This window comes from Phocoena phocoena, chromosome 14 (genome assembly GCF_963924675.1).
Source record: "Phocoena phocoena chromosome 14, mPhoPho1.1, whole genome shotgun sequence".
Classification (NCBI taxonomy): domain Eukaryota; kingdom Metazoa; phylum Chordata; class Mammalia; order Artiodactyla; family Phocoenidae; genus Phocoena; species Phocoena phocoena.
The window spans coordinates 15,095,225-15,118,385 of NC_089232.1; the positions used below are offsets into that span (position 1 = coordinate 15,095,225).

The 23,161-nt window shown below is 41.5% G+C and overlaps 1 protein-coding gene across 1 annotated transcript in view; it reads right to left on the reverse strand.

Annotated features, from left to right (window-relative positions):
* The window catches only part of DNAH6 (dynein axonemal heavy chain 6), a 299,272-nt gene that overhangs the window by 81,235 nt on the left and 194,876 nt on the right, over positions 1-23,161 (reverse strand). The window contains exons 52-59 of the mRNA XM_065890616.1: positions 22,731-22,854; positions 22,024-22,220; positions 20,021-20,224; positions 18,581-18,706; positions 13,333-13,497; positions 10,866-10,933; positions 10,082-10,262; positions 7,043-7,222 (exon numbers count right to left, since the gene is read on the reverse strand). Coding sequence (XP_065746688.1) covers positions 7,043-7,222; positions 10,082-10,262; positions 10,866-10,933; positions 13,333-13,497; positions 18,581-18,706; positions 20,021-20,224; positions 22,024-22,220; positions 22,731-22,854 — 1,245 coding nt within the window. The remainder of the gene's footprint in view (positions 1-7,042; positions 7,223-10,081; positions 10,263-10,865; positions 10,934-13,332; positions 13,498-18,580; positions 18,707-20,020; positions 20,225-22,023; positions 22,221-22,730; positions 22,855-23,161) is intronic.

Consider the following 23,161-nt stretch of genomic DNA (forward strand, 5'->3'; position numbering starts at 1 on the left):
TAGCCACTAAGAAGCCTGTGTGCAAGCACAGGTCACTATCCACACCTACCCTCCCGGGAGCCTGTGCAGGCCGCCACTGCCAGGGTCCCATGATGCAGGGACAACTCCCCCAGGCGAACACATGGCATGCCTCGGGCTGTTGTAACGTCATGCCGGCTGCTGCCGCCACAGGCTCGCCTCGCATCCCATACCCCTCCCTCTCCCCAGCCTGAGTGAGCCAGAGCCCCCTAATCAGCTGCTCCTTTAACCCCATCCTGTCTGGGCAGGGAACAGATGCCCTCAGGCGACCTACAGGCAGAGGCAGGGCCAAATCCAAGGCTGAACCCCAGGAGCTGTGAGAACAAAGAAGAGAAAGGGAGATCTCTCCTAGCAGCCTCAGGAGCCACGGATTAAATCTCCACAATCAACTTGATGTACTCTGCATCTCTGGAATACCTGAATAGACAATGAATCATCCCAAACTGAGGTGGTGGAATTTGGGAGCAACTGTAGACTTGGGGTTTTGTTTCTGGGTTTATGTTTATTTTAGTTTAGTATTTAGAGTTTATTATCATTGGTAGGTTTGTTTACTGATTTGGTTGCTCTCTTCTATTTATATATATAGATATTTCCTTTTTCTCTTTTTGTGTGTATGTGTATGCTTCTTTGTGTGATTTTGCCTGTTTAGCTTTGCTTTTACCATTTGTCCTAGGGTTCTGTCTGTCCGTTTTGTTTTTTAGTATAGTTTTTAGTGCCTGTTATCACTGGTGGATTCGTTTTTCGGTTTGGTTGCTCTCTTCTTTCATTCTTTTTCTTTTTAATAATTTAAAAATTTTTTATTTTTAATTTTAATAACTTTATTTTCTTTTCTTTCTTTCTTTTTGTCTCCCATTTCTTCTGAGCCATGTGGCTGACAGGGTCTTGGTGCTCCAGAGACCTTCCGGTTCCACATAATATCAAATGGTGAAAGTTCTCCCAGAGATCACCATCTCAAGGCTGAGACCCAGCTCCACTCAACGACCAGCAAGCTACAGTGCAGGAAACCCTATGCCAAATAACTAGCAAGACAGGAACACAACCCCACCCATTAGCAGAAAAAACAAGATTGAGCCTCATCCACCAGAACACAGGCACCAATACCCTCCACCAGGAAGCCTACCCAACCCACTGAACCAACATTAGCCACTGGTGGCAGACACCATAAACAACAGGAACTACGAACATGCTGCCTGCAAAAGGGAGACCCCCCCCCCAAACACAGTAAGTTAAGCAAAATCAGAATTTAGGGAAACACACAGCAGATGAAGGAGCAAGGTAAAAACCCACCAGACCAAACAAATGAAGAGGAAAGAGGCAGTCTACCTAAAAAAGAATTCAGAGTAATGATAGTAAAGATGATCCAAAATCTTGGAAATAGAATGGAGAAAATACAAGAAATGTTTAACAAGGACCTAGAAGAACTAAAGAGCAAACAAACAATGATGAACAACACAATAGATTAAATGAAAAATCCTCTAGAAGGAATCAATAGCAGAATAACTAAGGCAGAAGAACAGATAAATGACCTGGAAGATAAAATAGTGGAAATAACTACCACAGAGCAGAATAAAGAAAAAAGAAAGAAAAGAATTGAGGACAGTCTTAGAGACCTTTGGGGCAACATTAAACAAGAAACATTCGAATTATAGGGGTCTCAGAAGAAGAAGAGAAAAAGAAAGGGACTGAGAAAATATTTGAAGAGATTATAGTTGAAAACTTCCCTAATATGGGAAAAGAAATAGTCAATCAAGTCCACAAAGCACAGAGAGTTCCATACAGGATAAATCCAAGGAGAAACATGCCAAGACACATATTAATCAAACTATCAAAAATTAAATACAAAGAAAAAATATTAAAAGCAGCAAGGGAAAAACAACAAATAACATACAAGGTTATTAACAGCTGATCTTTCAGCAGAAAGTCTGCAAGTCAGAAGGGAGTGGCAGGACATATTTAAAATGATGAAAGGGAAAAACCTACAACCAAGATTACTCTACCCAGCAAGGATCTCATTCAGATTTGATGGAGAAATTAAAACCTTTACAGACAAGCAAAAGGTAAGACAATTCAGCACCACCAAACCAGTTTTACAACAAATGCTAAAGAAACTTCTCTAGGCAGGAGACACAAGAGAAGGAAAAGACCTACAATAACAAACCCAGAACAATTAAGAAAATGGTAATAGGAACATACATATCGATAATTACCTTAAATGTAAATGGATTAAATGCTCCCACCAAAAGACATAGAATGGCTAAATGGATACAAAAACAAGACCTGTATATATGCTGTCTACAAGAGGCCCACTTCAGATCTAGGGACACATACATACAGACTGAAAGTGAGGGAATGGAAAAAGATATTCCAGGCAAAGGGAACTCAAAAGAAAGCTGGAGTAGCACTTCTCATATCAAGAAAAATAGACTTTAAAATAAAGACTATTACAAGAGACAGAGAAGGACACTACATAATGATCAAGGGATCGATCCAAGAAGAATACATAACAATTGTAAATATTTATGCACCCAACATAGGAGCACCTCAATACATAAGGCAAATGTTAACAGCCATAAAAGGGTAAATCGACAGTAACACAATCATAGTAGGAGACTTTAACACACCACTTTCACCAATGGACAGATCATCCAAAATGAAAATAAATAAGGAAACACAAGCTTTAAATGATACATTGAACAAGATGGACTTAATTGATATTTATAGGACATTCCATCCAAAAATAACAGAATACACTTTCTTCTCAAGTGCTCATGGAACATCCTCCAGGATAGATCATATCTTGGGTCACAAAGCAAGCCTTGGTAAATTTAAGAAAATTGAAAGCGTATCGAGTACCTTGTTTGACCATAATGCTATAAGACTAGATATCAATTACAGGAAAAAATCTGTAAAGAATACAAACACATGGAAGCTAAATAATACACTACTTAATAACCAAGAGATCACTGAAGAAATTAAAGAGGAAATCAAAAAATACCTAGAAACAAATGACAATGGCAACATGATGACCTAAAACCTATGGGATGCAGCAAAAGCAGTTCTAAGAGGGAAGTCTGTAGCAATACAAGCCTAGTTCAAGAAACAAGAAACATCTCAAATAAACAACCTAACCTTACACTTAAAGCAATTAGAGAAAGAGGAACAAAAAAACTCCAAAAGTTAGCAGAAGCAAAGAAACCATAAAGATCAGATCAGAAATAAATGAAAAAGAAATGAAGGAAACAATAGCAAAGATCAATAAAGTTAAAATCTCGTTCTTTGAGAACATAAGCAAACTTGATAAACCATTAACCAGAATCATCAAGAAAAAAAGGGAGAAGACTCAAAGCAACAGAATTAGAAATGAAAAAGGAGAAGTAACAACTGACACTGCAGAAATACCAAGGATCATGAGAGATTACTACGAGCAACTATATGCCATAAAATGGACATCCTGGAAGAAATGGACAAATTCTTAGAAAAGCACAACCTTCCAAGACTGAACCAGGAAGAAATAGAAAATATAAACAAACCAATCACAAGCACTGAAATTGAGATTGTGGTTAAAAATCTTCCAACAAGCAAAAGCCCAGGACCAGATGGCTTCACAGGTGAATTCTATCAAACATTTAGAGAAAAGGTAACACCTATCCTTCTCAAACTCTTTCAAAATATAGCAGAGGAAGGAACACTCCCAAACTCATTCTACAAGGCCACCATCACCCTGATACTAAACCCAGACGAAGATGTAACAAAGAAAGAAAACTACAGGCCAATATCACTGACAAACATAGATGTAAAAATCCTCAACAAAATACTAGCAAACAGAATCCAACAGCACACTAAAAGGGTCATACACCTTGATCAAGTGGGGTTTATCCCAGGAATGCAAGGATTCTTCAATATATGCAAATCAATCAGTGTGATACACCATATTAACAAATTGAAGGAGAAAAACCATATGATCATCTCAATAGATGCAGAAGAAGCTTTCAACAAAATTCAACACCAATTTATTATTAAAACCCTGCAGAAAGTAGGCATAGAGGGAACTTACCTCAACATAATAAAGGCCATATGTGACAAACCCACAGCCAACATCATTCTCAATGTGAAAAACTGAACTTATTTCCTCTAAGATCAGGAACAAGACAAGGGTGTACACTCTCACCACTATGATTCAACACAGTTTTGGAAGTTTTAGCCATGGAAATCAGAGAAGAAAAAGAAATAAAAGAAATCCAAACCAGAAAAGAAGAAATAAAGCTGTCACTGTTTGCAGTTGACATGATACTATACATAGAGAATCCTAAAGATGCGACCAGAAAACTACTAGAGCTAATCTATGCATTTGGTAAAGTAGCAGGATACAAAATTAATGCACAGAAATCACTTGCATTCCTATACACTAATGATGAAATATCTGAAAGAGAAATTAAGGAAATACTCCCATTTACCATTGCAACAAAAAGAATAAAATACCTAGGAATAAACCTACCTAAGGAGACAAAAGACCTGTATGCAGAAAACTATAAGACACTGAGGAAAGAAATTCAAGATGATACCAAAGATGGAGAGATATACCATGTTCTTGGATTGTAAGAATCAACATTGTGAAAATGACTATACTACCAAAATCAATGTACAGATTCAATGCAATCCCTATCAAACTACCACTGGCATTTTTCACAGAACTAGAACAAAAAATTTCACAATTTGTATGGAAACACAAAAGACCCCAAATAGCCAAAGCAATCTTGAGAAAGAAAAATAGAGCTGGAGGAATCAGGCTCCTGGACTTCAGACTATACTACAAAGTTACAGTAATCAAGACAGTATGGTACTGCCACAAAAACAGAAATATGGATCAATGGAACAGGATAGAAAGCCCAGAGATAAACCCACACACATATCACCTTATTTTTGATAAAGGAGGCAAGAATATACAATGGAGAAAAGACAGCCTCTTCAATAAGTGGTGCTGGGAAAACTGGATAGCTACATGTAAAAGAATGAAATTAGACATTCCATAACACCATACACAAAAATAAACTCAAAATGGATTAAGGACCTAAATGTAAGGTCAGACACTGTAAAACTCTCACAGGAAAACATAGGAAGAACACTCTATGACATAAACCACAGGAAGATCCTTTTTGACCCATCTCCTAGAGAAATGGAAATAAAAACAAAAATAAACCAATGGGACCTTATGAAACTTAAAAGCTTTTGCACAGGAAAGGAAACCATAAACAAGACATCAGACAACCCTCAGAATGGGTGAAAATGTTTGCAAATGAATCAACAGACAAAGGATTAATCTCCAAAATTTACAAGCAGCTCATGCAGCTCAATATCAAAAAAACAAACAACCCAATCCAAAAATGTGCAGAAGACCTAAACAGACATTTCTCCAAAGAAGATATACAGGTTGCCAACAAACACATGAAAGAATGCTCAACATCATTAATCATCAGAGAAACGCAAATCAAAACTACAGTGAGGTGTCACCTCACACCAGTCAGAATGGACATCATCAAAAAATCTAGAAACAATAAATCCTGGAGAGGTGTGGAGAAAAGGGAACCCTCCTGCACTGTTGGTGGGAATGTAAATTGATACAGTCACTATGGAGAACAGTACGGAGGTTCCTTAAAAAACTAAAAATAGAACTACCATACGACCCACTACTGGGCATATACCTTGAAAAAACCATAATTCAGAAAGAGTCATGTACCACAATGTTCACTACCACTCTATTTACAATAGCCAGGACATGGGATTAACCTAAGTGTCCATCTACAGATGAATGGATAAAGAAGATGTGGCACATATATACAATGGAATATTACTCAGCCATAAAAAGAAGCGAAATTAAGTTATTTATAGTGAGGTAGATGGACCTAGAGTCTGTCATACAGAGTGAAGTAAGTCAGAAAGAGAAAAACAAATACCATATATATAGAATCTAAAAGTAAAATAAAATAAAATAAAAAGGTTCTGAGGCACCTAAGGGCAGGACAGGAATAAAGACGCAGATGTAGAGAGTGGGCTTGAGAACATGGGGAGGGGCAAGTGTAAGCTGGGACGAAGTGAGAGAGTGGCATGGACATATATACACCACCAAATGTAAAACAGATAGCTAGTGGGAAGCAGCCACATAGCACAGGGAGATCAGCTTGGTGCTTTGTGTCCACCTAGAGGGATTGGATAAGGAGGGTGGCAGGGAGACACAAGAGGGAGGAGATATGGGGATATATGTATACGTATAGCTAATTCACTTTGATATAAAGCAGAAACTAACACACCATTGTAAAGCAATTATACTTCAATAAAGATGCTAAAAAAAAGGGATATGGAAAAAAAAATTTAAAAAGAGGATGAGAGTTGAAAATATCCTACTCACGGGACATCAGAGAAAATTAAACTGTGAATAGGAGACCAGGTGGAGAAACCATAAATAAACAAAGGAATTCTCCCAGTTACATGGTGAAAGTAGGAAAGGAACACAGGAAAGGGGACAAGGCAAGTAAAACCCCTGTAAATAAAACCCAGGGGTTGGGAGGAGAGCCAGTTTTATAACAAGTTCTGGAAAAAAAAAAGATACAGAAACCAATCTGCATAAGGTCAGAGCTATCTGAGACTTGGGATGCAACACAGAAAACTCTAACAGTGGAAAGGAAGCTGTATTACTGGAGAGAAAGTATAGAGAAATAGAATGGAGTTGGGACTCTTTAAAGAAAAGAAAAGCAGGTAAGAAGGAAAACAAGCAAGCTGTTAGTTGAGAAGCCAAGAGAAAAAATGAAACGTGCAAAGAAGCTTTCTTTTCATCCTCTGTGGATTTTTCTGTGCATACCGGGCACCTGAGTCTTTAAGGGCTGTGCTTAACCCACAGTCTGAACTCAAACTCTTGGAAGATTTTATCCAATAACTAAACTCATGATTTGCCTGAGGCAGGAAGTAACTCAACAGGGTTTAAAGAGAAGCCAGTGATAAATTTCACTAACAACAGCAACAACACACTTACCTGTTTAAAATATTTTAGTGAGTACTGATACATAGGATCTATTTCCGAGAGGCTCGCAATAACAAAGTACAAAGCAGAGCCTTGAGTGGCCACTGGACGATACTTCTCACGAGCAGCGTTTATCATCTGTTCAGTGGACTCTGCTTCCTTCAGCCTGATTTTAATGGCACCGGAAGTGATCTGAATAAACACAAGAAAACAAGTTCTTAAGGATCTGTTTCCAAAAAATGGTGGGATTTTGGGAACATATCCAGTTAGGTCTAGGAAGGAAAGAAGGAGATGATGAATTTGTGATTATAATAAGGGGACCCCCAGACAGATGACTGAGTCTCAGGACTCAATGACCTTCTTCTGGCCAAGCTGACCTCCTTTCCAGGCAGAGTTAGGGATGGGCAAATGGAAATAGGCAACACAAGGAGCCCAGGAAGAAGTGGAGCAGAACTTCTCAGAGCCTGGAGCCTGGATAACTTCTGACATGGAAACTCTAACACCCAGTTGCTCCCCAGTTTCCTTGTCCTCAAATGATTCTGGGCTCCCGTAATAAAAGGAGGTATGAAGGGAGAAGGGACACCCATGAAACTGCCCACAAGAGGCAGGTGGAGAGAGGCTGGAAGGAAGTGGTACCACATCCCACTCTCGAATAACAAGCAAGTCTAACGTTCTCTCTCTTTTCCTGGCATCTCAGGTGTAGACAGGGAAACTCAGGGGTAGAAGCTGTCATTTGTGAAGGGTTGTAAAATGTAAGTAAGTTGGAGACGTTTACAAGGTGTGTTGCTGTTCTTTTGGTTTTCTGTCTTTTGGGTTTGTGGTTCTGGGGAGCCTTCTGGCCAGTGGGCTTTCCAAGGTACCTTTCTCTGTCTCCCTCAGTCTCTCTGTCTTTCCCTATGGCTGTCTGTCCTTGTTCTCCCCCTCCCCCTCATCTTCTTCAGGTGTGGACATCCCTAGGTTGGGAGATCCTGTGTCTCAAAGAAGTCACAGAGTCTAGGGCATGGACTGTGAACAATCACTATGGGCTCGCTGGTCAGTATTTGCACTATTGAAGGGGATCATCGGGTTCCTGTCTAGAGCCACACTGCCCACTGGAAATATAATGTGAGCCACAAATACAATTCTAACTTTTCTAACTTAAAGTAAAAGAAACAAGTAAAATGAATTTTTACAATATATTTAACCCAATATAATCCAATCTATCTCGATATATATCAATATATAATCAACATAAAAATTTATTGAGATACTTTTGCATTTGTGGGGATTAAGTCTTGGACATCTGGTGTGTATTTAACAACACATCTCAGTGCAGACTAGTCACGTTTCAAGGGCTCAACAGCCGCACGTGGTTAGTGGCTAAGTCTAGACTGTCCTCCCCAGCCCACTATGGTGGGGGGAGGGACTTGGTGCAGAAGCTGTGCCCCGGAATCAAAGGTTCACATTCTCCCCATGTTGACCCCTTAGGAACCTGAGGAGGCAAGAAAGGGTAGAATTGAGTGAGAAACACCAGTCTCAATACTGGACTCAACTAAAGTCTTTACACCTGAGTAGAAAAAGGGAGGTTGACATGGGAGCAGTTGAATTATGGAGATCTACCCACAAACAATGCTTTATTCCCTGGTGAGCACAGGCCCTGATAATGCAGAACCCAGGGCTAAAGAGAAAGCAAAGTGAGCCATTTTCTTCTTTTGGCCAGAGAATACTAGAAGACTATACACCTCAGTTGAGTTTAGTAACTACTTATAGACATTATGTCCTAGAGACTTGAGGCTTCCACAGTGGTGAGGGAAGATAGACCTAGTTTTAAATGAGGCCTCTGGGAATTTAGGGGAGTATGAACTACAGGCAGGAAGTGGCAGGAAATGCAGCCCAGGAGCAATCAGTCCTGTCTCTACTCTACAGAAAGGACCTCTTCAAGGTAAATCCTTGCAAACAGAAACTAGTTGACAGATAAAGATGGCAGTCAGAATACATGTACCTTTACTCCTTACTGAAACCATGACAGAGTTATAGTGAAGGGATTTTTAAAAAACACTGCAAATCCACAAAAATGGGAGGAACGGAAGAGGAAATAGCAGACAGAAGGGTGGTAGCAACTTAGCAGACCCAGGAAAATGGGTTTCTGAGCTGGCAAAGGGGAAAGCCAAGAACTCATACAATTTGTAAAATAGATTCTTGCTGCAGGGAACTTAACAACCTAACAGAAGAGAAAAGACATGTAATTGGATAGCTATGACATAAGGTAAACAGTGACAAGTGCTGTATTAGAGGTGCAGATAAGGAGTCAGGTGTTCCAAGAAGGAAGCCCTTCATTCCAGCTGGGAAGACCCAGGGAAGCTTCCTGAAGTGGGGTGACATTAATATGTGTATGTAATTGTGTCGTTTCTTTCAACTTATATCTTGTCCCAGCTCTTTATGTGACATGCCTTGTTTGAAAGATGCAGACAAGAAGAGCAGTTGTTACATTTTATCTACCTTTCCTTCGGTTGGTGAGGGGCCTGCTAGCCAGGCCCTTTACTGTGTCTGCCCCGGCATCTCAGGGGCGGCTACCGCTCTTGCTTTAAAAGACTCTGCAGGTTAGCACAGGGAGATCACCTCCATGCTTTGTGACCACCTAGAGGGGTGGGATAGGGAGGGTGGGAGGGAGATGCAGAAGGGAGGGGATATGGGGACATATGTGTACGTATAGCTGAGTTACTTTGTTATACAACAGAAACTAACACAATATTGTAAAGCAATTATACTCTAGCTGCGGTGAGCAGGGGCTACTCTTTGTTGTGGTGCACAGGCTTCTCGTTGCGGTGGCTTCTCATTACAGAGCATGGGCTCTAGGCGCGTAAGCTTCAGTAGTTGTGGCTCGCAGGCTCTAGAGCGCAGGCTCAGTCGTTGTGGTGCACGGGCTTAACTGCTCCCGCGGCACGTGGGATCTTCCTGGACCAGGGCTCGAACCAGTGTCCCCTGCGTTGGCAGGCAGATTCTCAACCACTGCGCCACCAGGGAAGCCCAAGTTAACACACTTTCTATAAATAATAAAAATATTTTACTTGCCTTTGAGTCCTGGAGTGTGTCAATAAGTTCTTCATTGTCCAGAATATTTCCCTCAGATGTGAAGAGCATTTTCAGGATTTTCTCTTCGATAGCTTTCAGCTGGGTTTTGTCAGCATTGATCCTCACAATGAGCTTAATCCTTTGTTCTTCCAACTCAGGCTTCTCAAGCCGCACGACATCACTGATGCCAAAGTGATAAGACCTAAATTAGGTCTTTGTCAGGGCCCTGAAGTTTCTTCTATTTTTCTTTTCCTATTTCTCATTGTTCTTATCCTGAATACTACTTAGCTGAATACTAATGCTACCAGCCACATCCTAATGCACAAGGCCCTCTTTTGCTGGGTGTCCCAGTGGCTATTCAAAGCACTATGTATAAGTTCTGATTATTTACCTTGTATTTCAGAGAACTGCACCCCACAGCTCCCATGGCTTCTTCTCATCTTCTCTTAGGAAAACCTGCTCAGTGCTTGATGTCTTCTATTCATTCAATTTCTGTCTCTAACGGTTGCTTGTGCCAAGCTGAAATGGTGCCTGGAACGTTCTTTCCAACCCGACATGGGAGACTCTGAAATTCCATCACCTCCGTGAAGTGATTCTTGGTCACACCTAAAAAAGGTGCTTTACCTCTAGCCTCTCCCATTTAAACATGTGAACTTACGTCTCCCCTCACTTGTTCTTTCATCATTTGCTCCCATCCTCTATTTGCGAGCTAATCTTTTTCTTAGTCAAAATTTCTAAACAAAATATTAGGAAACCTTTGCCCCCCCCATCCCCTTTCTTTTACCTTAACAACTGATCCTCCAGACCTGATTTGGTTACAGTGAAATTGATGATGGTAACTTTGATGCACACCTAGAAGAGAAGCATAGAGTAATCAGTTCAGACTAATAAAGTAGGAACTGCTTTCTTTATTAGAATAGGGCTCATTATTACCCAGCTGGTTGTATCCTGGGTCTAATGGTGTACTCGCTACCCCCACACACAGCAAGCAATAAAATCCTAGTCTCACAAAATTATAATGTGATTTTCCCTGCTACCATGATTGATAATCTTGTTTCTCAAACCATTTCTCAAACCATCTCAAGCCACCATTAGAGAATGATGTTTTAAGGAAAGGTGAGCCAGTGAAGGGTTAGAAAGAAGCAGGGATCAAATGCTAGCTGTACCCTTCAGTGTATGTAGGATGTGGGACAAGCCAGTCCATTCTGAGCTTCAGGTCCTGATCCTTAAAAATTGGGAAAATAGGAACAATGCATAGGGTATTTGTGAGGACTATATATGCTAATAAAAATCACTTAGTTATAGCGACTTTCACTTAGTTTGTCTTTGTTAAAAAGATGATCTTATTAATAATACATAGAGCTTTACATACTTTGTCTCATACTTTTTATGAAAAAATGTTACTATAATATTCTGATGTTATTGAATAAGTCAACAGCAAAAATCACAAATATAATAAGAGTGTTTGAATGTCATATATTTTATACACACTATTCTTTTCTTAAATTATTTATTTATTTGGCTGTGTTGGCTCTTAGTTGTGGCATGTGGGATATTTGTCGCAGCATGCGGAATCTTTCGTTGTGGTGCGTGGGCCCCAGAGTGCACAGGCTCAGTAGTTGCGGTGTAGGCTTAGTTGCCCCGCGGCATGTGGGATCTTAGTTCCCCAACCAGGGATTGAACCTGCATCCCCTGCATTGGAAGGCAGATTCTTAACCACTGGACCGCCAGGGAAGTCCGTATACACATTATTCTTTAAAATTTTTATTTTATTTTATTGAGGTATAGTTGATTTACAATGTTGTGTTAGTTTCTGCTGTACAGCAAAGTGATTCAGTTATACATATACATACTTTTTAAATATTTTTTCCATTATGGTTTATCACAGGATATTGAATATAGTTCCCTGTGCTATACAGTAGGACCTTGTTTTTTATCTACACACATAATTCTTATTTAATCTTCATAAACAAATCCTTGAAGTGGCCTTTGTCTCCACTTTATAGTTGATTGACTCAAGGATCCAAGAAATGGAATAATTTACCTGCAGTCACAGAGCTGGTATTGGGGAGGTGTGTGATGTTCCCTCTCAAAAGTTAAGTAAAGTGAGAAACCAAAGGCTGTGAGTCAGGACATGGGTCACTTTTCTCAACTCTAAAAGGGAACTTGGGATATGAGCTCTGGCAGCAGCTGTGTAATTAAACTGCTTGAGGTCGACAAGGAAAACCCTGACCTAGGCTTTTAATATCAGTAGCATTTCCCTCATTTTATGCAAGAAATGTGTCAATTTCATTCAACCAGAACACATCTAGGGAAGACAGACAGCTATGAGGAATTCAGTAACTAAAATGAAATGATACTCTTTGGAATGCTGTATCCCAAGATGATTTTTAGTGGAGGATGGAGGACTGAAGTTCTGATTGAAGTCCCTTCCCTCACTGCTTGGGCCCCATTAGAGAAGGGGAGGCCCGTGGGGCAGGGAAGACCCCACAGAGTGAGTGGCTGTGCCTGGACCAGAGTCTGCAGCAGGCTTTGCTGGGGTAGAGCTGCCCCTCTGCGCCCCCTGCGGGAAGGGAGAAAGGGGTCCCAGCTCTCTTCATTTCTGTTACAACTGCCTTGGGCTCTGCAGCACAAGAGTAGGGCTTCTTCTGGATCTTACCGTGGTTCAGAGACCTGTGTATGGATGTGGGCTTCACACAGCTCCCTTCAAATAGTCTGAGAGCATGAGGAAGGGGAAGGGACAAGATGCCCCTTCCCCAGAACTCTAAGTACAGACACTGGATGTTAGAATCATGATACTGCAATGTTGCCGGTCACCGGAGTCCTTAAGCAGGCTGTCTGCTGGGCACCTGCACACTTAGACACTGACGGGTACCCCCTCCCCCAGAGGCTCTCTTAGGCTCTGATTCATTTCTCAGCCACAATAAGAGGGGACAAATGGCATCGTTCTGAGGAGAGAGAAGAATGATTAGAAGGGAGTGGTGTCCCGTGTCCCGAGGAGCGGCTGGCGACCTGGGAGAACAAGGCAGGGGCCGAAAAGGAGCACAGGGCAGTGAGACAGGGCGGGGCCTGGGGGCCAAGCGGGGAGGGATTTGAGTTCCAACCAGAAGGTGAGCAGAAGGGCGACTGGAATCAGGGTCAGGACTCAGAAGAGAAGCGAGTGGAGGATGGGGGGAGGAAGGGTGTGGCAGAGGGGAAGAGGTGGGAGACCTATTACACCATTAAAACCCTCTCAGGCCGGCAGCTCGTACCTCAGGCAGGTAGTGAGGGTTTGGCAATTTGGTCGTCATATAGAACCTGAAGTTTTTATCGTAATCAATGTCCGAGTCTCCAAGGCGAATGAGCACTCGTCCACCACTGATGAAAGTCTGTTTCAAAAGGACGGGTTCCAGAGCTGGATCCAGGATCTCTCTAAGCTTAAACATCAAAACAAAAATATAAAAAAACAAGTCATTAAATGGATGGCAGCAAGTTTTCCAAAGTTCTTAGGCCTCAGACTTTACTCTGAATGGGCAATTTTTCTGTGATCTTATGGATATTTCTTAAACTCCTCTCACTACCTCTAACAGTGTACATTTTCCAGGGATTGATACTCTAAAGAGATAAGAGCATAGGAAGGACATATATTTATTTGGATTAAACTTACACATGATTCGGCCCCAAGAGAAAGCAGCTAAGAAAGAAGAGCCCACAGGGTGGTCCTTGAACAGACCCCAGACAAAGGAAGCTCTGTTCACCTTCATGGTTTTTCTAAGTCAGGAGCTGCAGTCTCCAGCTTGCAGGCCTATCTGGTCCTCTGGGGCCTGTTTTTGTATAGCTCTTGAGCTAAGAATGTTTTTTACCTTTTTAAAGGGTTGTAAAACAAACAAACAAAGCCCCCAAACTAAATAAAACAAAGAAGAATATTTGTACAGAGACTGTATGTGACCTGAAAAACCTAAAATATCTGGCTCTTTATAGAAGTCTGTGGATCTTTATTCTACATGACAGCAATTTTTTTTCCCCCCAGAGCAAATCTGATTTTTGGTAAGAAGCTGGGCATGCACACATTGCCCACAGACCCCATGACAAACATCTTTGTACAGCATGTATGTGAGGGGGGCTCTGTCAAAATTTGATGTAATCAATAGTTAACAAATCTATTTCATATTGTGATATGGTACCCAAGCATGCAAATTCTTAAAACAAAAGTTTATGAGATAAGGTTTCCCTTACTATCCACGATATAATTTTGTGCTTTTTAAAGTCTATTCTACGACACATCCCGTGTGGAAGAAGTAGACTAAGCTCTACCTGAGGATTACTTGGCTACATGTTCAACACTCTGTCTCCATTTCCTCTGATAATATGCTTTCAAGTATTTCTTTATGTTTGTTAATATTTAAAAATCTGTATGGCACGACAACTACTTAAGGGGAAGATAAGATTTCTTTCTACTAAGTGAGATACTGTGATACTTCAGGCACTAAAACAGAGCTAGTTTTTCTTTTCTAGTTTCACGTTGGCTTATTTTAACAGACCGAAGTAGCGTTTATTGTAAAGTGTATGCAACCTATGTTAACTTCGTGGTCTGAAATGTTTAGCTATCAAGCAGATTCTTTAGTAGACAAAATCTTTTATCACTGAAGTGTTCTGAAGTATATACCTTGATGTTTACAAGAAAAATACTTGTTAAAGCAACTTTCATCTTCTGGGATCTACTTTTTAAACCTTCCATCTCCTGTATTTATGGACTGCATGTGCCAGGCCTCTAGAACTTAGTATGTTCGACTGAACCAACTTGATGGGAGTAGCTATCCATAGGGCTTGTTTTCCAAAGAAAAGTAATGTTTAGAGTAGGAAAATTATAAGCCTACCTAGGCATGTTGTAAAGCCATTTGAAAAGTGACTCAGAGCAAGTTTTGTGAGTGGAAAGGGAGTGCTTTTTTTGAACATCTTTATTGGAGTATAATTGCTTTACAACGGTGTCTTAGTTTCTGCTTTATAACAAAGTGAATCAGTTTTACATATACATATACCCCCATATCTCTTCCCTCTTGCGTCTCCCTCCCTCCGACCCTCCCTATCCCACCCCTCTAGGTGGTCATAAAGCACCGGGCTGATCTCCCTGTGCTATGCGGCTGCTTCCCACTAGCTATCTAATTTACGTTTGGTAGTGTATATATGTCCATGCCACTCTCTCACTTTGTCCCAGCTTACCCTTCCCTCTCCCCATATCCTCAAGTCCATTCTCTAGTAAGTCTGCGTCTTTATTCCCCTCTTGCCCCTAGGTTCTTCATGACCATTTTTTTTTTTTAGATTCCATGTATATGTGTTAGCATACGGTATTTATTTTTCTCTTTCTGACTTCCTTCACTCCGTATGACAGACTCTAGGTCCATCCACCTCACTACAAATAACTCAGTTTCGTTTCTTTTTATGGCTGAGTAATATTCCATTGTATATATGTGCCACATCTTCTTTATCCATTCATCTGTTGATGGACACTTAGGTTGCTTCCATGTCCTGGCTATTGTAAATAGAGCTTCAATGAACATTGTGGTACATGACTCTTTTTGAATTATGGTTTTCTCAGGGTATATGCCCAGTAACTCTTCCAAAATATAGCAGAGGGAGGTATACTCCCAAACTCATTCTATGAGGCCACCATCACCTTGATACCAAAACCAGACAAAGATGTCACAAAGAAAGAAAACTACAGGCCAATATCACTGATGAACATAGATGCAAAAATCCTCAACAAAATACTAGCAAACAGAATCCAACAGCACATTAAAAGGATCATACACCATGATCAAATGGGGTTTATCCCAGGAATCCAAGGATTCTTCAATATACGCAAATCAATCAACGTGATACACCATATTAACAAATTGAAGGAGAAAAACCATATGATCATCTCAATAGATGCAGAGAATTCAATGCCCATTTATGATAAAAACCCTGCAGAAAGTAGGCATAGAGGGAACTTACCTCAACATAATAAAGGCCATATATGACAAACCCACAGCCAACATGCTTCTCAATGGTGAAAAACTGAAACCATTTCCACTAAGATCAGGAACAAGACAAGGTTGCCCAGTCTCGGCACTCTTATTCAACATAGTTTTGGAAGTTTTAGCCACAGCAATCAGAGAAGAAAAAGAAATAAAAGGAATCCAAATCGGAAAAGAAGAAGTAAAGCTGTCACTGTTTGCAGATGACATGATACTATACATAGAGAATCCTAAAGATGCTACCAGAAAACTACTAGAGCTAATCAATGAATCTGGTAGAGTAGCAGAATACAAAATTAACGCACAGAAACCTCTTGCATTCCTATACACTAATGGTGAAAAATCTGAAAGTGAAATTAAGAAAATACTCCCATTTACCATTGCAACAAAAAGAATAAAATATCTAGGAATAAACCTACCTAAGGAGACAAAAGACCTGTATGAAATGTAGTGCTTAAGTCACATTCTGCTTTACAAGTTGTTACAAATACAGGTGAATTAAAAACAAACAAGCAAAAGTCTATTCTATTTCATTAAAAAATGCTGATTGAGGTCGATTAACTCGATTTCACACCCATGATTGGGTGGAGACAAAGTCTGAAAATACCACCCCACAAATGTAGAAAGCAGCTAGGTGTACAATCCGAATGACACCAAGTCACGGAAAGCAGGAAAGGCCCCGTCAGAGTGTCCTCTTCCTGGCCCCGCTCTAACGAGGGCCCCATTCCTCACTCCCAAGAGCATGCAGCTACAGCTAAGAGGCTCTGCTCTCCAGGGGTAAAACGTCACAGAAAGTCTTTTGTCCATTGCCATGAGAAAAGAAATTCCCTCAGGACCTCCTGTGTCACGACATAAACTGGGGTTTAAGAATCCAGTTAGGGGACTTTCCTGGTGGCACAGCGGCTTAGAATCCACCTTCCAATGCAGGGGATGCGGGTTCGATCCCTGGTCAGGGAACTAAGACCCCACATACTGTGGGGCAACTAAGCCTGCATACTCTAGAGCCCGTGCGCCACAACTAGAGAAAAGCCTGAGCACCACGATGAAGATCCTGGGTGCTGCAACTAAGACCCGATGCAGCCAAATAAATAAATGGTCCACATTAAAAAAAAAAGAAACGAGTTTGGGGCTAACAAAACTGGGCCAAGGATTTTTGGAGACCTCACTCTCTCCTGTAACTTCAGGGTTTGAATGGGGGCCTGGGACCCATTACAGAACTTTGCCCATTTTGGTCAAGGCCACGAGCCACACATGGAAGCTTCCTGTGCTTTTTGTAGCTTGAGCTGGGAGCATGGTAACTTGTTGTGGATTTTCTAGATGGTCAAGGCTGCTCCAATGGTATACGTAACCTTTCTGTGCCTCAGTTTCCTCATCAGTAAAATGGGATAATAGTAGTAACCACCTTGTAAGTTTGCAGTGTGAATTAAAGAGTTAATATACGTTAAATACCAACAACAGAGTCTGGCATGCAGCGACCACTCAGTGAGTGGTAGCTGTTGCTAATATTACTGATTATTCCAGGCACCGTGCCAGGGCTGCAGCTAAGCTGCCCCAGGTCCGCAGTCTTTTTTGGGTTTCTCGCCATTCTGTTGCAGCAGAGATCCTTCTAGACACGGTTACACTGAGGCTCAGCTCACAGTGTTCAATTACTCATCCTTCTCATAAAATAGAATGGGAAATTAGGGAAATAAACCATAATTATTACCCAGTTTCTTTTGTGCCCAAGGCCATTGTAAATGCTGTCCCCTTTGCCTGGAAAGCCCATCTCTCTGAGCTCCTCCCATGGCGAGCTCATCACGTAGGTCACAGCTTAAATGTTATAACACCTGTAGCCATGCATCTACTTTAGCTCCCCCCAACCCCTTATTGGCTATGTCAGCACTGGGCTTGTCCCTTCAAAGCCCCTACTGCAAGTTCTCGTCCTCCCTTTCTGTCTCATTTCCTCTCTCTTTTCTCAGGTTATTATCTCTGTCCCCAACTAGATCGTAAACTACTAAGGGCAAGAACCACATCTGTATTGTTTGCCATTGAGGAAATAAAGCATGTAGATTCAACAAACATCAATTTTTTAAAAATAAAAGTTTATATCATACCACTTAATCTAATTCTGACTTTATGTCTAAGTGGAAAATAATGTTTATGCCCTTTGGGGTGTTTTACTGGCTTTACATCACAGGTGTGCGAGGAGATACTCCCTGATGACACTGCTGCTTTGAGTTTTCGGGGCCGCTAACGATCAAGATCCACACGAGGCCTGAGAATCAGCAGTGTTAGAAAACAGAGCCTAACCCACTTAACACCAAAGGAATAGCTTCCAAATATTCGATCAATCACAGGCTGCTCCCCATTCGAGAGTGTATTGTTTAAGGAGAAAAGCAATTGGTTTGACCAGCTAGAAAAGTGCGCTGACTGGGGTCTTTAGTGTGAGGCAGACATGGCCTGTATAGGATTCCAGATGTGATCTGAAGGCTGGAAAGTAAGAAAAGAAAAGTAAAAAGCAAACCTCTTCCAGTAAGACGGGTAAACCAAGTCGGATTGAATTTTCAAGTGTGCGTAAGAAATTACTATCCGTGAGTTTAATGACCTTTAAATCATTTTTGCTTTCTTTGTTTCTTATCCAACGGTTTGCCTGTATGAGAAAGCACAAAGCAGGATGTTTACTTTCGAGTCTGAAAAAAGTGGAAGTTTTTAAAGTTTAGAAATTTTGTTCAATCTAGAAACAAGTTTGAAAGATAAGAAAAAGATAAAAATATACCACTCCCATTGCAAATAAAAATACCTTTTAAATCTAATGTTTGGGATTCTTGCTTTTGTTCAAATTTGGGGCAAATGAAGAAAAGACCCATCTAGGAAAAAAGCTCACGCTTAAGGTGTTCAAGCTTGTCTCCCTTGCTTTCAAATGGATTCCTTTTTCTAAACCCCATGTAGAACAACTGATCCATGGACTTAAGTTCAGATAATGGGATTCTGTAAATTCCAGGCAGGCTTGACCTAAAATTCATCACACCTTAACTTCATTCTCACTCCTTAGACCACTTAGGAACAAAGAACAAGGACAGGAATGAATTTCTGCTCCCACAGAAAACAAATAGTCAACCCCCTAAACAAACGCAATCAATATCAAGTATGCAGACCCCTACGTCCATGGCAGCACTTCTCACAATAGCCAAGGCATGGAAACAGCATAAATGTCCATCGACAGATGAATGGATAAAGAAGATGTGGTACATATATATGATGGAATATTATTCAGCCACAAAAAAGAACAAAATAATGCCATTTGAAGCAACATGTATGGACCTAGAGATTATCATACTAAGTGAAGTAAGTCAGAAAGAGAAAGACAAATACCACATGATATCACTTATATGTGGAATATAAAATATGACACAAATGAACTTATCTATGAAACAGAAACAGACTTGTGGTTGCCGAGGGGGAGGAGAGGTGGGGGAAGGAAGGACTGGGAGTTTGGGATTAGCAGATGCAAACTATTATATATAGAACGGATAAACAACAAGGTCCTACTGTATAGCACAAGGAACTATATTCAATATCCTGTGATAAACCATAATGGAAATGAATATGAAAAAGAATGTATATATATGTGTGTATACACACACACACACACACACACACACACATATATGGATAACTGAATCACTTTGCTGTACAGCAGAAATTACCACAGCACTGTAAATCAACTACACTTCAATAAAAATATTTTTAAAAAATCAAGTGTTTAGAGCACTTGGACTCCTCCCTTTTTACTTTCTGCCTCCACAAAATGAGGGACGTGGACCGGAAGACATCTCAACTTCTTTCTAGGTCTGAATCTCCGAGATTCTTACAAGTACGTTAAAGTCCACTTTTAGAATTTGTAATAGTGCAATATTAAGCAGAGTTAATAGGCTGCTCTTTCTCTGAAGCGCTGGTTACACACCTGATCTTGGGGATCAATCATCAAAGGCCACCGTCTCCCTTGAGTGACCAGAATGCCATTTTCCGTTGATATCAGGTCACGGGGCAGCCCATCTGTGTTCCACTGCCGTATTTCGTAGGGCTCGCCAAGAGTGTTAATGAGACTGAAGGCAGGATTGATTGGGATCTCTAGAGACTGACAGTCCTGGATCCAACACTCTATAAGCTGTAGAAGGAGAAAAGCTTGTATAGAGTCAGGAATACTCAGTAAATGAAGATACACACAACAAGTCCTACTTAGGCAGGAGAGAGACGGGTCCCCAGGGGCAAAGGGTTTGAGTTTGTTCCTGTGGACCGATATTCTCAGCTGGGAATGACAGGACAATTGAGAGAGGAGGCTGGGCCCTGCCCAGATAGGAGATACATATTCCTCATTCTTGAAGTCAGGAGACCTCCCCGACTACACATGCTCAGAAAGGCTCCTTGGAGGTCAAAAGGGGAGTGAGGTCAACTAATGCTCACTTACCCATAGGCCTCTTTGGTAGAATTCATCTTGGCTAAGAGATGCGGACGCACACATGGGAAATCCTGAGCTATACCAAATACATATTTTGAACCAGGCAACTCAAAATGATTGGCCAAAGGAAACCCGGAAGAAATGCCCCATAAAAGTGATTCAAACTGCCACGAGGGCGTGACTCTCTCTGAGCCTGCCCATGTGTCTATCCACATGTACTGTACTCTTTTTTCCTCCTAATAAATTACTTGTCTCACTACTTTCTGGGAATTCTTTTTCTGCAAAGCCATAGGGCCAGGGCCTTTTCACTGGCCACTGGTCTAGGGGCAAGGATTCAGTGCTCTCACCACCGCGACCCGACCTCAATCGCTGGCCGGGAACGGAAACCCTGCTTCAAGCCGCTGCAGGCCGAGGCCACCCGAGATCACTACCAGACTCCACAGGCATCCTGGCATCAGGGCACAGGACACAAGAAGTGGCCTAATAAGAGATCTGGGGGGATAGAACTACGCCGTTAACCAGCTGTGGCTTTGGGCATGTCCCACGCCCTGTCTGGACCTCAGTTTTCTCGTGTAGAAAAGAAAGGGGTTGTCACAGTAGTCTTCACCCTCGGGTGTAGGTGGGAGAGTCTGGCAGCACGTGGAGAAGTTGGGAGTTACCACAATGACCAAGGGGGCTACTGGCAATTAGTAAATGGGGCAGAGGGGTGTTAGCATGTCACCTCCTTCAACGGGTGGCACAGTCATGCACACTAGGGAACTGTCTGTCCCCCAAGAACACCCCTGGCCCCACTGCCCGCTTGGCATCAGGTGATCCCTGAGCTCCTATAGAATCTATATGAGTCCTATACCAACCAGGTTTTATAACTCAAGGACAGGGATAAACATTTTTTTTTTTTTTTTTTTTGTGGTACACAGGCCTCTCACTGTTGTGGCCTCTCCCGTTGCGGAGCACAGGCTCCGGACGCGCAGGCTCAGCGGCCATGGCTCACGGGCCCAGCCGCTCCGCGGCATGTGGGATCCTCCCGGACCGGGGCACGAACCCGCGTCCCCTGCATCGGCAGGCGGACTCTCAACCACTGTGCCACCAGGGAAGCCCAGGGATAAACATTTTTACGAAGGCATTTCATAAAAGTGGTTTGCAAATATATCCAAATAATTCAGTTTCCTGCTCTTTCCCATCGTTGAGCCCTTTGTAGCAGGCCCTCACCAATTCAGAACACTTCATCCCGGTTCGATCCTGAGTCGGGAAGACTCCCTGTCTCTTTTTCTTCCTCAGGTTCCTGTGTAAGCAAGTGATGAGTAACTTTCTAAGGCGGGAGAGGAAAAGGGGGATTGTGTTAAGGAAAGCCTAGGGGTAACCATCAGTGACTTGGGGGCAGTGGAATGAATACCTAAGGTTCATGGAGAACCTCCCTCTAAACTTGGAAAAATGACACACACACACACCCCGTCTCCCTCAGTTTCAGCTGCTTCTCACCCCTCCTCACAGAAAGCACGTTTACCCACCGATTGCCTGTACTGGGCTGTGAAGGCCCCATAATAGGCCACACAAGCTGCTGCTATGAACACATTCCCGATGATGTTTGATATCTCCTCGCTGAATTTCTGGATGCTTTCTTCCCATCGGATTTGCTCGTCTCCTAATGCAGCCGTCAGCTTTCCAGCACGTACCAGACGTGCTTTGGTCAGGGCCATCGTCTTTGCTAGAAAATTTAAAGAAAACCGGGTTATGTTATTCAATATTTGCCTACAGTATAAGAAATTTATTCATCTGCTTCTGCTTATAGCGGAATGAGCATTACTTAGCTAATGACGTCAATACATCTCTGGGAAACCTCGCACCAACTCAGCACTAGTACCCATTTCAGAGCCAGGTCCAAGTTTGCCTCTTCCATGCTGAGAGTTCCTTTTTGATACTCCTTTACTCTGGCTGAAGATAGTGCTCTCTTTCTGCCCATGTGGTATTTATTTTCTGGATCAAATTCATGTGCTGCTCTGTGTTATAATGTAACATTCCCCCCCAAAGCCTTATTCAGATATAGGAGTTGAATATGTACAATATACTAATGTTATACTAGACGGTTAAGGCCATCCATCTAATGCAAATATGCCCTACATACTGGATGGAGGTTGAGACCTGACTGCCGGAAAACTCTTTTTCCTTTTGAAGATCAGGCATTTCCTGACCAGCATAAATTTTATGAGTTACTTACCCAGACTTTCTTTCTCATTCACGCTTTTGTTGTATTCATGTTGTAAGGCCTGTATTTGATCTTCCACTTTTTTTAGTAATGCTTGCTTTTCTCTCAGAGTAGCCATTGTAATATCAAGTTCAGCCTAATAAAATCAAGTAAATAGGAACAGGCCCCCAAAGAAGGTCAAATTTGCCCATTTATAATAGGTTATTTAAAAAAAATAGGATTTATATTTTCTTTCTCTTAAAAGAGTTTGTCTTAAAAGATAGTGATATGATATACAAAGTTAAAAGATATATGAGAGAATAAAATATAAAAGCAGAACCAGAACAAAACAAAACAAAAACAAAGCCCAACAAAATAAATCATAGAAGGATTAGAGAAACAGAGGTACCAAGCGTTTGAGGATGAATTAGTTACTAAAATGGACTATTAACTTTAAATGATAA